Consider the following 13,732-nt stretch of genomic DNA (forward strand, 5'->3'; position numbering starts at 1 on the left):
TTTTGTTTCTCCATTACTTTAAAGGCCAAGAACCACTCCCTTGCTCGTATGCGTTCAGCAGAAGAGTGCAGGAATAACTACGCAGCAGAGCTCCAGAAATACAACAAAGAACAGAAGCTCTTCTACTACACAGAAATACCGCAGATCTTCAATGTGAGAAAGTCATTAAAACACACTTTGACGATGCTGTGCAAGAGAAAAAAAAGATTATGTTTAGTCATTCCTATTGAATTTGAATCTAAGAGTTTGTTGACGTGTGTTCTGAGCAGAAACTCCAAGACATGGACGAACGAAGGATCCGGCAGCTGGCGGAGGGTTACTGCCAGTTTTCACACATAGAAAAGAATGTCCTGCCAATCATCTCCAAGTGTCTTGAGGGAATTGCTGCTGCAGGGACGGAAATTGATGAGAAGAAGGCAAGTGTGTCACTCCTTTTCTCTGACATATCTAACATGCCTCTGATCTGATGGACAGCACCTGAGAGGGAACCAGTCCTATCTATAGCTATTTAGGGGAATGCCTGGGGTGGCAGAAATTGTCCAAGAGTAATGATATTTTTGTGTGAAAACCACTGAAGAAATCAAAGAACATGTACCTAGCAGTTCTTCCAGGCTTCACTGGGTCGGTCAAAGCCCAGTCCAGGAAGTAGATGACAGTATCATCCACACTGATGCCAGGCCAGTAGGCAAACTGGAACAGAACCAAGATTGACCTCACCAGGGGATGAATATGGTTTAAGACCAGCCTCTCCAGGGTCTTCATCAGATGCAAGGCCAGTGCTACTGGCGTGTAGCTGCTGAGGTCTTTCGACAGTACGAAAGTAGCACTGGTACCGAGCAGGAAGCTTTTCACAGTTATGCCATCCTCTTCAGCTTCAGGATCTCATTGAATGTGTGTCCCATAATACTACACTGTTGGTTTGCTTAGCACCTCAGGAGCATCGAGCTGATACCTTCCGGACCTGCAACCTTTTGCAGAAAGGTTGTTTTAACTTATTTCTTACCTGGGGTGATGAGAGGGACAGGGTGGTGGTGGGGAAGGGGGGCTCTGAGCATAGAGCTGTGGGAGGAAGTGAGAGGAAAACATTTTTGTCTCTGAGGACATACCTGACATGTTTCAATGGAGACTCCCGTCTTCATCACTAGAAGACACGTCACGTACCATCTAGTGATGAAAGTCTTCATCAAAACATGTCAGGTATGTCCTCAGAGACAAACAAGTTGGGTGTCTAAGAACAAGAAAACTTAAAAGACTATAAATAACTGTCATTCACCCTCTTTGTATTTCCCATAGGCTTAGAGTTTGGTTTGTGGCCTGAAATTGTTTTCAGGCTATTCCGAACCCCACTGATTTTGTTAACCTGCAGCTAATCCTCCATCTTCCCTCTGTAGATGTCCTTTCTGTCCCTGATCGTCCTTCTCATTTCCTTCTGCACATCTCTCAGCTTACCTTATTTCCTGATCTAAAGGCGGGTACAATGTTGTCCACACAGAAGCTTATTGTAGTCCGTGATGCTTCTGTAATGCTGTCAGTGTCCTCCCCATGAGGAACACAGGGGTCTTCCCCTCAGAGCATCTTTATTCTCCTCAGACCATCTCTTTAACGTGTGTGTCACAGCTGGTTCTCTGTGTATTAAATGGAGGTGAACCAGGTTGTGATCTTCAACCCCAAGAAGAGTGGTCATACGCTAGGTGCCTCCTCTGTGTTGACATACATTAAATCATGTGATTATGTTATATAACTGTATAGTTCTGTGCAAGAATCTTCATCAACACAGGCAGCTGACAGGCTTTTAATTTTTTTTAAATACTTTGATCAGTATGTTTAAGACTTTTGAAGATTTTTCAGTTTTCCTTTGGACTTTAGGGTCATTTATTGCCAAATCTGGAAAACAAACCACACCAAGGTTAATAAAGTTTGATTGACATAAAATATTTTAATCAGTGGTGAGTGGAAGCTCAGTTCAGTGAGAGGCAAAAAGACATCCATCCATCCATCTTCTATACCCGCTTCTTCCATTGAGGGTCACGGGGGAGCTGGTGCCTATCTCCAGCAGTCTACAGGTGTGGTACACCCTGGACGGGTCGCCAGTCTACCGCAGGGCAACACAGAGACACATAGGACAAACAACCATCCACACTCCTGTTTACACCTAAGGGCAAATGCGAGAGACCAATCAACCTAACAGTGAACTATGGGAGGAAGCCGGAGTTCCCGGAGAGAACCCTCGCATGCACAGGGAGAACATGCAAACCACCAGCAAGAAAGACCCCCAGGCTGGAGTCAAACCCAGGACCTCCTTGCTGCAAGGCAACAGTGCTATCAATTGCGCCACCGTGCAGCCTGAGGCACAATACCCATTATGTAATATTACTGGACCAATAATAGCACAAACAAAATCTACTTGAGATGCTCATTTGAAACTGAATCCACATTGTCCATTCAGTTCAATCTGTCTTCAACCCATCTTCTGTCTTCGATCTCATGTGTTTGGTTCAGCTTTTATTAAACAGCCAGGGGTATGAAAGCCTCAGCCCACATAAATTTGTCTTGGACCACGACCTCCTCAGTGGAGCTGTACCAAATTCTGTCAGACAAGTTCATCTTTACCAGCTTCTTACCTGAAAAGGGCCAAACAAATCTAGGCTGAAAAATGGCATATCCAACAAAAAACGTTTTTACAACGTATATCTTTTTAAGGTTTAATTGTCTTGAAAGCAAAATAATCTGTTCAAATATTATACTATTATGGAATTCAAATTGTTTAATTAGGTTCAAAGGTAAACATCTGTGTGTGAACCTAAAGACACTGAAACAACATCCTATCTGTAATGTGAGTTGATTTTGTCTCCTTGCAGGACTCAAAACTTTTAATAGAGCAATACAAGTCTGGCTTTGAAAGACCCGCAGATGTGGAGTTTGAGGACTATTCCCAGGGTGTCAAACCATCAAACTCTGAATCTGGCCTCAACCCTCTTAAAGGGCGCAAGCACAAGATCTTCAAGAAACACAAGGTGAACCTTACTGTCTTTGAAGTGGAGTGAGACAGATAGCAACACATTTTCACCCATCTGTTTTCCCTTTGGATAAAGATATATAAATATTAATTAGCTTGTCTTTTTCCTGTAGTCAGAGAAAGCTGTTGTCCTGTCAAAGGTGAAAATCAAGTTATTGATAACATGGCTTTTCTTCTTTCTTATCTTTCCTCTGCTGGTAGGAGCCAGAAATAAGAAAAACTCTATTTTCTATCACATTGACTTAAAAACAAATGCACGTACCTTTGTTACCTCAACTCATATCTGATCAGCCAATGCTCTCTCGGGCAAATTCTAATTCCAGTTTGCTGCACAGACATGCCCCTTAAACCTCTCTTGTGTTCTTTTTAACTTTTAACTAAATCTTTGCTGCTTGAAATATTTCTTCATTTTAAAAGCCTGCTCTTCCTTCCTTTCCTTTTGTTTATTTTCTTTTCATCACCAGTTTTTCCACTCCAAGAAATCCTTCCATCTTCTCGTTTTGCTTTCTTCTACAGTTTACAGCTCAGTCTTTCTATCGTTTTACCCTTTTCCAGCCTTCCCAATTCTCTTCCCATCTCCAAGCTGCAGCACCTGTTCTGTCTATCTGTTCAGTCTGAGTGAGTTCAATTAAACTTTCACAAACAAGATTTTCACTACAAAAAGTTTGGTTGGTGAGAGATGGCCCAATTTTGACCTCTTTGTTTTCAGGTCTGTTTTCACATCTGTTGTACCTGGTCGCTTAAAAAGGTTGCCGACAAGTTATTGTAAAACTGTTTATCATATGCTTGATTTGTTGTACCTCCCTCTCATTTTGAGTCATGATTTCTCCCTGTCTAGATAACACATGCTGAAAAGCACATGGTACTGTTTATGTTTAGTATGATTTAAAAGGTGTTGGATAACAGGATCTGGTGCTGGATTATTTTTATCGGGGAATTTAAACACTAACTCCACACAAGATGTTCTGCTCAGAAAATGAACTGATGCATTAAAATACCTGGATGCATCCAAATGGAAATATTTGAGGCTGGATTATTCGATTGCAGATTTTTACCAATGAAGCAAAACGTATGATCACTGCCAGGTGAATTGAATAACACTGATTATCTCTTCATCATGGCCACTGTTAGTGAATGTAATTAGGCTGCTTGTTCCCAAAGCTGATGTGTTAAAAGCAGGGTCAGAGCATCTCCAAAACTGTAGTGATGTTCCTGGTCTGCTGGGGTCAGTATGTATCAGGAGTGATCCAAGGAAAGAACAGTGGTCAAACGGTGACAGGTTCACAACACAGGCCATCAGGATGCACTATGGGAAGAAGGCAAGCCGTTTGAGGCAGTGTAATGCTTTGGGCAATGTTCTGGTGGGAAACTTTGAGTCCTGCCATACAGTTGGATGTTATTTATACCATCCACCTAAGTACTGTTGCAGATCATGTATATTATTTTATTGAAACAGTATTCCCTGATAACTTTGACCTCTTTAAACAGGATGTTCTGCCCTGCTATAAATCAAAAATGCTTCAGAAATGGTTTGAGAAGGAAGAAAAGCAGGTTGTAGTTGTTAAGTTGGCATCCAAATTTCCCCGAGTTCAATACAGTTGAGCGTCTGTGGGATGTAATGCACAGACAAACCCCATCAATAAAGGCTCCACCTTGCAACTTGAAGGGCTTTAAGGGTGTTCTTCTGACATCTTGGTGCAGATACAACAGCACACTTTCAGGGGTCTAGTAAAGGCCATGCCTAGTTAGGGTTGTTTTATCAGCAAAAGGGGAAACAATACACTATTAGGAAGGTGGTCATAATGCTATCCCTGATAATCGTATGTTTCAAGGTCAAAGCAGAAATAACCTGCTTACAGTCTTAGTAGAAATACAGGTTGGGTTTCTTTATAAATGTTTTACCAAAATGCAGTGTAAATCTTATGTAGTTCAAAGCTAATGTTTAACTTTGAGAGCTTATTTATTTATTAATTCAAGTATAAAGGATTATTATCATGTACAGGGGTTGGACAATGAAACTGAAACACCTGGTTTTAGACCAATATTAGGCCAATACAGCGTCAATTCATCTTGGGATTGACATATACAAGTCCTGCACAGTGGTCAGATGGATTTTAAGCCATTCTTCTTGCAGAATAGTGGCCAGGTCATTACATGATACTGGTGGAGAAAAACATTTCCTGACTCGCTCCTCCAAAACACCCCAAAGTGGCTCAATAATATTTAGATCTGGTGACTGTGGAGGCCATTGGAGATGTTCAACTTCACTTTCATGTTCATCAAACCAATCTTTCACCAGTCTTGCTGTGTGTATTGGTGCATTGTCATCGTGATACACGGCACTGCCTTCAGGTACAATGTTTGAACCATTGGATGCACATGGTCCTCAAGAATGGTTCGGTAGTCCTTGGCAGTGACGCGCCCATCTAGCACAAGTATTGGGCCAAGGGAATGCCATGATATGGCATCCCAAACCATCACTGATCCACCCCCATGCTTCACTCTGGGCATGCAACAGTCTGGGTGGTACGCTTCTTTGGGGCTTCTCCACCCCGTAACTCTCCCGGATGTGGGGAAAACAGTAAAGGTGGACTCATCAGAGAACAATACATGTTTCACATTGTCCACAGCCCAAGATTTGCGCTCCTTGCACCATTGAAACCGACGTTTGGCATTGGCATGAGTGACCAAAGGTTTTGCTACAGCAGCCCGGCCGTGTATATTGACTCTGCAGAGCTCCCAACGGACAGTTCTGGTGGAAACAGGAGAGTTGAGGTGCACATTTAATTCTGCAGTGATTTGGACAACCGTGGTTTTATGTTTTTTGGATACAATCCGGGTTAGCACCCGAACATCCCTTTCAGACAGCTTCCTCTTGCGTCCACAGTTAATCCTGTTGGATGTGGTTCGTCCTTCTTGGTGGTATGCTGACATTACCCTGGATACCGTGGCTCTTGATACATCACAAAGACTTGCTGTCTTGGTCACAGATGCGCCAGCAAGACGTGCACCAACAATTTGTCCTCTTTTGAACTCTGGTATGTCACCCATAATGTTGTGTGCATTTCAATATTTTGAGCAAAAAAGTGCTCTTACCCTGCTAATTGAACCTTCACACTCTTCTCTTACTGTTGCAATGTACAATCAATGAAGACTGGCTACCAGGCTGGTCCAATTTAGCCATGAAACCTCCCACACTAAAATGACAGATGTTTCAGTTTCATTGTCCAACCCCTGTAGCTCTTGGGCTACAGGGGTCTTAGACAAAAGCTGTTGGGTAAAGATGAAAAAAGTAACGAGTGAAACTGAATAAATGTTCATAAACTTTCAGAAACCATTAAAATGCTTTTTCACAGTTTGAACATTTCCTAATGGCTCATTAAACAGACTCTTATCACGTACCTTGTATCACTTGTATTTATATTTGTTTGGCGTCACAAGTGGAAGTGTTGTCCTTGTTGGTTTTGTCTGGGTTACATTTTCATTATGAACCAGACTGAATCACCATAGAGCTGAAATTCCCTGGTATTTTCTTTGGGAAAATTACAGGACAGGGCATAAGGGGATGTAGTTCTCATTTTGTCTGAAACCATCATCTCTTTACACATTCTGTTTCTTAGCAATGTTTTACTCAATTTGGAACTTTAACCTGTCAGTTTTTGTAGACATTTTTCAAGACATCAGAATGGGACAGACTGTTTTCTCCTGTCTTTTTCCAAAGTATTCATACCTCTTTAACTTTTTCAAGGTTGGCTACATTACAATCACAGACTTCAGTGTGTTTTATTTGGGATTTTATGTGATAGGACAGCACAAAATAGTGTGTACTTTTGAAGAGAAAGCAAACTGATACAGGCCCCTTTACTCTGATACTCTCAGACAAAATCCATTGCAACCATCTGGCTTTAGACATCATTCAGTACAGTCCACCCGTGTGTAATGTTATGAATACAGCTGTCCTCTGAAGGGCTCAGAGGTTTGTTAAAGAACATTAGTGAACAAACAGCATCATGAGGAACAAAGAAAACAGACAAGTCATTGAGAAAGTTGAGGAAAGGTTTCGGGTTAGGACCTGAAACAATATCCAAGCTTTGAACGTCTGACAGAGCTATTTTTAATCTATCTTCTGAAAATAGAAAGAAAATGGCCCAATTGTAACTCTGGACGAGCTTCAGAGAACCATAGCTTGGGTAGGAGACGAGTATTAGTTGCAGACGTGGAAATCGGGCCTTTATCAGAGTGGCAAGAAGAAAAAAAAACATAAGCGGTAAAGTTTAAAGTCTGCTAGAAGGCATGTAGAGAACATAGCAAATAGAAACATTTTGGCCTACGTGCAAAAGGCTGAGTGAGGCTAAAAATTAACTCAGCACATCACTCTGAACACACCATCCTGAAAGTGGAACATGATGGTGGCAACATACTGCGGCGATGCTTTTGTTCAGCATGGACAGGGAAGCTGGTTAGGGTTGATAGGAAGGTGGATCAAGTTAAATACAGGGCAATCCTGGAACAAAACTACTTACAGCTGCAAAAAGACTACCCTAAACATAGAAATAGAGTTACAAGAGAATGATTTAGATAAAAGCATATTACTGTGTTAGAATGGTCCAGTCAAAGGCCAGACCTAAATCCAACTTAGAACTTGTGGTAAGATTTGAAATTTGATGCTCATAGACACTCACCATTAAATGTGGCTGAGGTTTAGTCATTTTGCTGAAAAACAAGTAGCCAATATTTTAGTCGGCAGAGACATACATTAAAACCATTGATATTCAAAGCTGTGACTGCAGTGAAAGGAGGTTCCAAGAAGTATGGACTCAGGGTCTGAATACAATGCATGCTGGACCTTTTGGTTTATTTGTAACAAAATTATGAAAACCACATATCCATGTGATTTCTCTTCTCAGTTATGCTCTACTTTGTGTGAGTCCATCACATGAAATACCAAAAACAAAATCATTTAGATTTGTGGTTGCAATATGCACAACTGTGGAAAAGTTTAGGGCTTGTGAATACTTTTTTTAGGGACTTTCTATTATGCTCTAGCCACTTATCGTATTCAACTGTGCTGTTGCAACCTCTCTGTATGCGTAGCCTCCTCCTGCAGAGGATTTCTCGCACCTTCCTCCAGAGCAGAGGAAGAAGAAGCTGCAGGCGAAGATTGATGATATCACCAAAGAACTGACAAAGGAACAGGACCAGAGGTAAAAACACCACAGACTATTCGCTTGTTGATGCTATCTACGCCTATAAAAGACTTTAGTGAGACTACAGTGTTAAACAGTTGAGCTCTTTGTTCTGGAACAACAGCATAAATTACTCAAGGTAAAACAGTGAATTGGTACCTCTCTAAAGTTTCTATTACTTGAAACCAAAGTGGAAGTGTAACCCGTCTCCAAGATATGCATCCTTGTTAATGGACACTTCCCATCAGTCCCATTCTTATCAGAAATTCCACCGCCAAAAGAAGCTTTCTTATTGAGTGCAGACAGTTCCCTTCAATAACACATCTTTCTATATCTCTGACCTTAGTGACGCTCTGGATAAAATGAGGGGCGTGTATGAGCAGAATCCACAGATGGGCGACCCCTTCAGTCTGGAGCCCCAAATCACACATACAAGTCAGAACATTGGCCGCCTGAAGGGGGAGCTCTCTAAATATGAGGTTGTTACACAAACCGCAGATATGCATATGTGCAAAATACTGTGTGAGTTTGAAAATTTGACCATTATTTCTTTACAGTTGTGGTTATTAGAGGCAGCGGGAGGAGAGGACTCTTTACACAGCACCATCAACAATAACACTGGGTAAGATCTGGATTAAAGGGAATAGGATCTTTGTAATCATGTGAAGGGCTTTTAGTCACAATGTGTCCAGGCACTTCTCAAGGCCTTACAGATTATTTTTTTTACTTTGTCTTCTTGTACCGTCGTCTCATATTGTGCCATATGAGGTTCAAGGTAGGAAAGTTGTCAAGTGGAGGACTAAGAAAGAGGTGTCAAGTCTGAAAAGAAGTTCTACTGGAGATTACCGGTATCTTAAAGTCACAACTTTAGGCAATAGGTAAAAATTCATCAACGACCTGAGATAAACATAATTTTTCAGCTGCTCAATAGCTGTTTGTGAAGTCTACAGCCAATAGGTCCTTGGTAATAACCTTGCTGGTGACAAACTACAATTCCCAAATTATGATATTTGGTATTTTTGAAAAGAGAAGAAACTGTGTCTTTGTGACAAGTTGCTAGTGAAATGGATCCTGAGTTTTAAGTCCATGTCAAAACCTTTCTGCGTGGATGTGGAGTTTGCATGTGCAATTTGTGATCTATCTCTATACTTCGACTTCTTCTTGCTGTCCGAAAACATACGCATTGGGTAAATCACCCCGAGGTATGAGCACATGTGTCTCTGTGTGTTGCTGTGATGGACTGGTGGCCTGTCCAGGGTGTATCCTGCAGAAGATAAGTCCTGCCTAGGTGGCTATCTAGAAAACTGATGGATGATTTACTGATCAAAATTTAGATTTAAAGATTACAATAAAGTCTGAAAAAAAATATAGGATGACTGTAGATTTTTGCACAGTACCGTGTACTACTTCCCCTTCTTCTGACAGTACCTCATTATACCAGATGACAGAGAGAGGGGATCAGGATCAGAAGCAGAGCATTGAAATATGATGCAGTTTTATAAGGATCACATAAAAATCTTGCAGATCTACTTTATAAGGTCTACCTGATAAGGTAGACCTGTTATAGAGTTATAAGGCCTACCTTATAACTCACAGTAATAAGGTAGGCCTTATAACTGTGGCGCTATACTTGATTTATTTAAGTTATGTAATTTCAGGCAGAAATGTCTCTAAAACCCCTCCGGGCTTAACAGGTTAAGATTTAAAATACAATCAGTTGTTTTACTTTGATTCAGCTTAAAATACAGTTTACCCATCAGGCAGATAGGGGTGCAAAGGATGCAGCTTTGTCTTTAAGAAACCTCTTAGCTAAGCATCGGGTAGTCCCTAGGACACATGCAAGGCTCTTGTTTTTTGATTTTACATCACCTTTTAAAACCATCCAGCCAGACATTCTTGCAGAGAAACTGTTGTCCCAGTTTAATTTGAATCCAAATCTTGTTGGATGGCTGTTGGACCTTCTGTCAGATCGGTCACAAGGTGTGAGAGATAATAGTGAGCTGTCATCAACTCAGTTTCGTCCACAGGCTGCCCACGGGCTGTGTCCTTTCTTTACTGCTGTTCATTCTGTACACAAATTCTGCCTATTCTGAAGTTTGCCAATAACTCTGTTATAATAAGTATTTTAAGCAACTGAAATTGTGAAACTGAGCATGGTGTTGTAGTGGAGGACTTGGTACAAGGACTTTTTCCTGTCAATTAATGTATCAAAAAATAAACATATGCTTATTGACTTTCTGAAATCCCAACACCTAATAACACCCTTGCACAGTTATTTAGGACAAAAGAGTCAAAATTGTTGCAGAGTATAAATATTTCATAACTGTTATTGATAATAAGTTGAGATTTGGATCAAACATGGATGCAGTGTGCAAAAAGGTTTAGCAGCGCCTATTCTTTTTGATAAAACTGAGTTACTTTCAGAGTTTGTAATTAATAATGACTCTTTTTGTGAGTGTTTTAGTGAGTATGTTCTTTCTAACTGTTGTGTGGCTTGGTTTGGCTTACTTTCCTTGTCTAGCAAAAACAGGTTGACGACGCTCATTAATGTGGCAAGCAAGGTGATTTAATGCAGCAAGCCCTGCTTCGGAACATTTACTTTAAGCGAGTAAGAACTAAGGCTAAATGTATCCTTAACTATTCTAAACACCCACTTTTTTAGGAGTTTGACATCCTTTCATCTGGCCACTGTAGTAGGATGCCTAAGATGACAACAAGGCGTGCCAGGGTTTCTGTCATTCCTGTTGCCATTTCTGAACTTAATCTCTCTGGCTAGGACTGCACCACCCAGACTAGATCTCCTCCCAGGGCTGTAGAACTGTAATGCACTCGGATATTCATGTTATCCTTGGAGCGCTATGCGCTTTAATGCAGTATGTGCAATGCCTTTTACTTTGTGCTAAGATGTATCAACAGCATCTGAGAGTGGTAATATGTGCCCATGATCGTTGTATCTTTCCTGAAATTTGAAGTTGTGTTGTGCTAAGGGAGTGATTGTTGATTTCATTTGTGACTGTGTCATTTTTGTGTCTATGATGTCTACTACAAATCAAATTTCCCTTCGAGATATTAATAAAAATCAAAATGAATTTGTAGCACTTTCATGAACGGGAATAAACTGTGAATTTTTGCTTTGTTCTCCTCCAGCATAATAGCTAAACAACATTCATTATCGAATGCCTACTCAGAATTTGATGACGAGTTTGATGACATCGAAAGCCCTGTTGGTCAATGCTCTGCTCTCTACACCTTTGAAGGTACGTCTGTGATTCGTTTGTTGAGGTTCTTCATGAATAAATCTGCTTTTGCATTTTTTTTTTTTACATCTCTAATGCTTACTTATGTGCAGGCAACAGCGAAGGCACTATTTCCATTAAGGAAGGAGAGTTGCTGAGTATCATGGAGGAAGATAAAGGAGACGGATGGATGAGAGTCCTCAGAGCCAGTGGAGAGGAGGGCTATATACCAACATCCTATGTCAGACTCTCACCTTAACCTCCATCACAGAGTTCTAGAAGGCTGAAGAGCCAGAGGTGAACACAACGTTATGAAAGATGATTGTAGCTGCCCTCGACCTGTTTTATCTCAGCTAGAGATGGATACAGTGGGATGAGTGGGTATTATGGCTTACTGCAGTATAGTACACTCTACATCTCTGCTCTCTGTGGGATGAAATACTGTCTCAACATGCAAATTTTCAGCCTGTTATGATCCTTATCTATTTTTAGTGCATTTAAAACATAAAATATACAGATCTTCTGAATGTTCACCTTAACTTTGTGTCACACTGATGACAAAAGAGCTGTTATATTGTGCCTTGTTAAAGTATCCGAACCCTTTGAATTTTCCACACTTTGGTCAAAATCACAAACTTAAGAGTAGTTTTTTTAGGATTTTATGTGGTAGACAAACACAAAGCAGAGCATAATTTTGAGGTAAAAGAAATATGATACAAGGGTCTCATTTTGTTTTTACAAATAATAAGAAGTGTGGCCTGCATTTGTATTCAATGCCCTTTACGCTGAGACTCCAAGACCGAGTTCAACTAATTGCCTTCAGGAGACAAATATTGTATATATGTAATTTAATGTCATTACATACAGTACATGCAGAGATCCACAGTTCAGATCGGAAAACCTCTTGATAGCACAAATATGAGCTGTGTTCTTCACAAATCTGGCAGTTATGGAAGACTGACAAGAAAAATAACATAATAGAAAAAACGTCATAAGAAGTCCCGTTTTTTGCTGACATGCAAAACACCATACTACCACATAGTAAAACATGGTAGTGGCGTGATCAGCCTGTGGGGATGTTCTTCTTCAGCAGAGACATAGAGGCTAGTCAGAATTGATGGGAAGATGAACGGAGCTAAATGCAAGACATTCCTGGAAGAAAACCTGTTAGAGGGCGCAGAAGACTTGAGACTGGGGTATGGTTCATCTTCAAGCAGGACAGACAACTTAATACAGCCAGAGCTACAATGGATTGGTTTAGTTCAAAGCATTTATGTGGTAAAACGGCCCAGTCAAAGTCCCAAACTAACTTAAATGGACAATCTGTGGCAAGACTGCTGTTCACAGACACACTCCGTCCAATCTTAGCTTCAACTATTTTGCCAAAAACTTGACAAAAACTCCTTCATGTGCAAAGCTGGTAGAGACACACCTCCAAAGACTTGCAGCTGTAATGCAGGTGGTTCTACCAGGTTTTTACTCAAGGCGCTGAATACAAAGGCACGCCGCACTTCTGAAAACCGTGTATCGTTGTCCTTCCACTTCACAATTAAACAGAACTTTCTGTTGTATCACATAAAACCCTAATAAAATAAAAGTTGTTGTTGTGATCACACAAAAAGTGAAGAAGTTGAAGGGGTATGGATACTTTTACTGTAACTTGTGGTCAGCATCATTGTGTTGTATTTCTTTATAACAGTACCTGTATACAGTATATCTTACTACTTGACTTAGGCTCAGTTCTAATAACCTGCTGAACTTTATTTTGTTACTTTCTGCTTGAACTAGTTTCCTGACTCTCTCCTCAAATGGGCTTTTTGGTCTTTTAACTGGATGAAAACCACTAAACTGGAAGGAGTGAATAAAATAAATCACTCAATCACCAGCAGCAACCATAAAAAGAAGAGTTCACATTTTTATGTCTGTAATGTGTCTATATAACGAGTAAATACATAAACAAGATTCCTTTGTTTGTCCATTTTGGTGTTTTTAATACTGCCTTCTCTTTGCATCTGTTCTGAAAACACTGTGGGAATTATCACAAGGAGCCTTTTTGGATAAAAGTGCTAATTTTGGGAGGTTACAGTGCAAAATACTCATAACTATCAAAGTGATTGTTTTAAAAATAGTGTCTTGAATCATTTCTCTTTGTTTTAATTACTTCTCTCGGAGCCAGACATTGCCAAGAAATATTTTTTTTATATTTTAAATGTTTTTGCTGCTTTCTCTCATATTTTCAGTGCACTACCTGACCATTTTCACAGGAAAATGTTTTGTTCACGGACCTCACTTAC

The 13,732-nt window shown here is 40.4% G+C and overlaps 1 protein-coding gene across 1 annotated transcript in view; it reads left to right on the top strand.

Annotated features, from left to right (window-relative positions):
* Positions 1–13,400, top strand: part of LOC124868644 (cdc42-interacting protein 4 homolog) — a 29,102-nt gene extending 15,702 nt beyond the window's left edge. The window contains exons 7-14 of the mRNA XM_047366115.1: positions 25–153; positions 270–416; positions 2,859–3,014; positions 8,111–8,220; positions 8,549–8,681; positions 8,760–8,824; positions 11,350–11,459; positions 11,552–13,400. Coding sequence (XP_047222071.1) covers positions 25–153; positions 270–416; positions 2,859–3,014; positions 8,111–8,220; positions 8,549–8,681; positions 8,760–8,824; positions 11,350–11,459; positions 11,552–11,697 — 996 coding nt within the window. The 3' untranslated portion in view covers positions 11,698–13,400. The remainder of the gene's footprint in view (positions 1–24; positions 154–269; positions 417–2,858; positions 3,015–8,110; positions 8,221–8,548; positions 8,682–8,759; positions 8,825–11,349; positions 11,460–11,551) is intronic.
* Positions 13,401–13,732: the final 332 nt, after the last annotated feature.

The sequence above is a fragment of the Girardinichthys multiradiatus genome, chromosome 5 (genome assembly GCF_021462225.1).
Source record: "Girardinichthys multiradiatus isolate DD_20200921_A chromosome 5, DD_fGirMul_XY1, whole genome shotgun sequence".
Classification (NCBI taxonomy): domain Eukaryota; kingdom Metazoa; phylum Chordata; class Actinopteri; order Cyprinodontiformes; family Goodeidae; genus Girardinichthys; species Girardinichthys multiradiatus.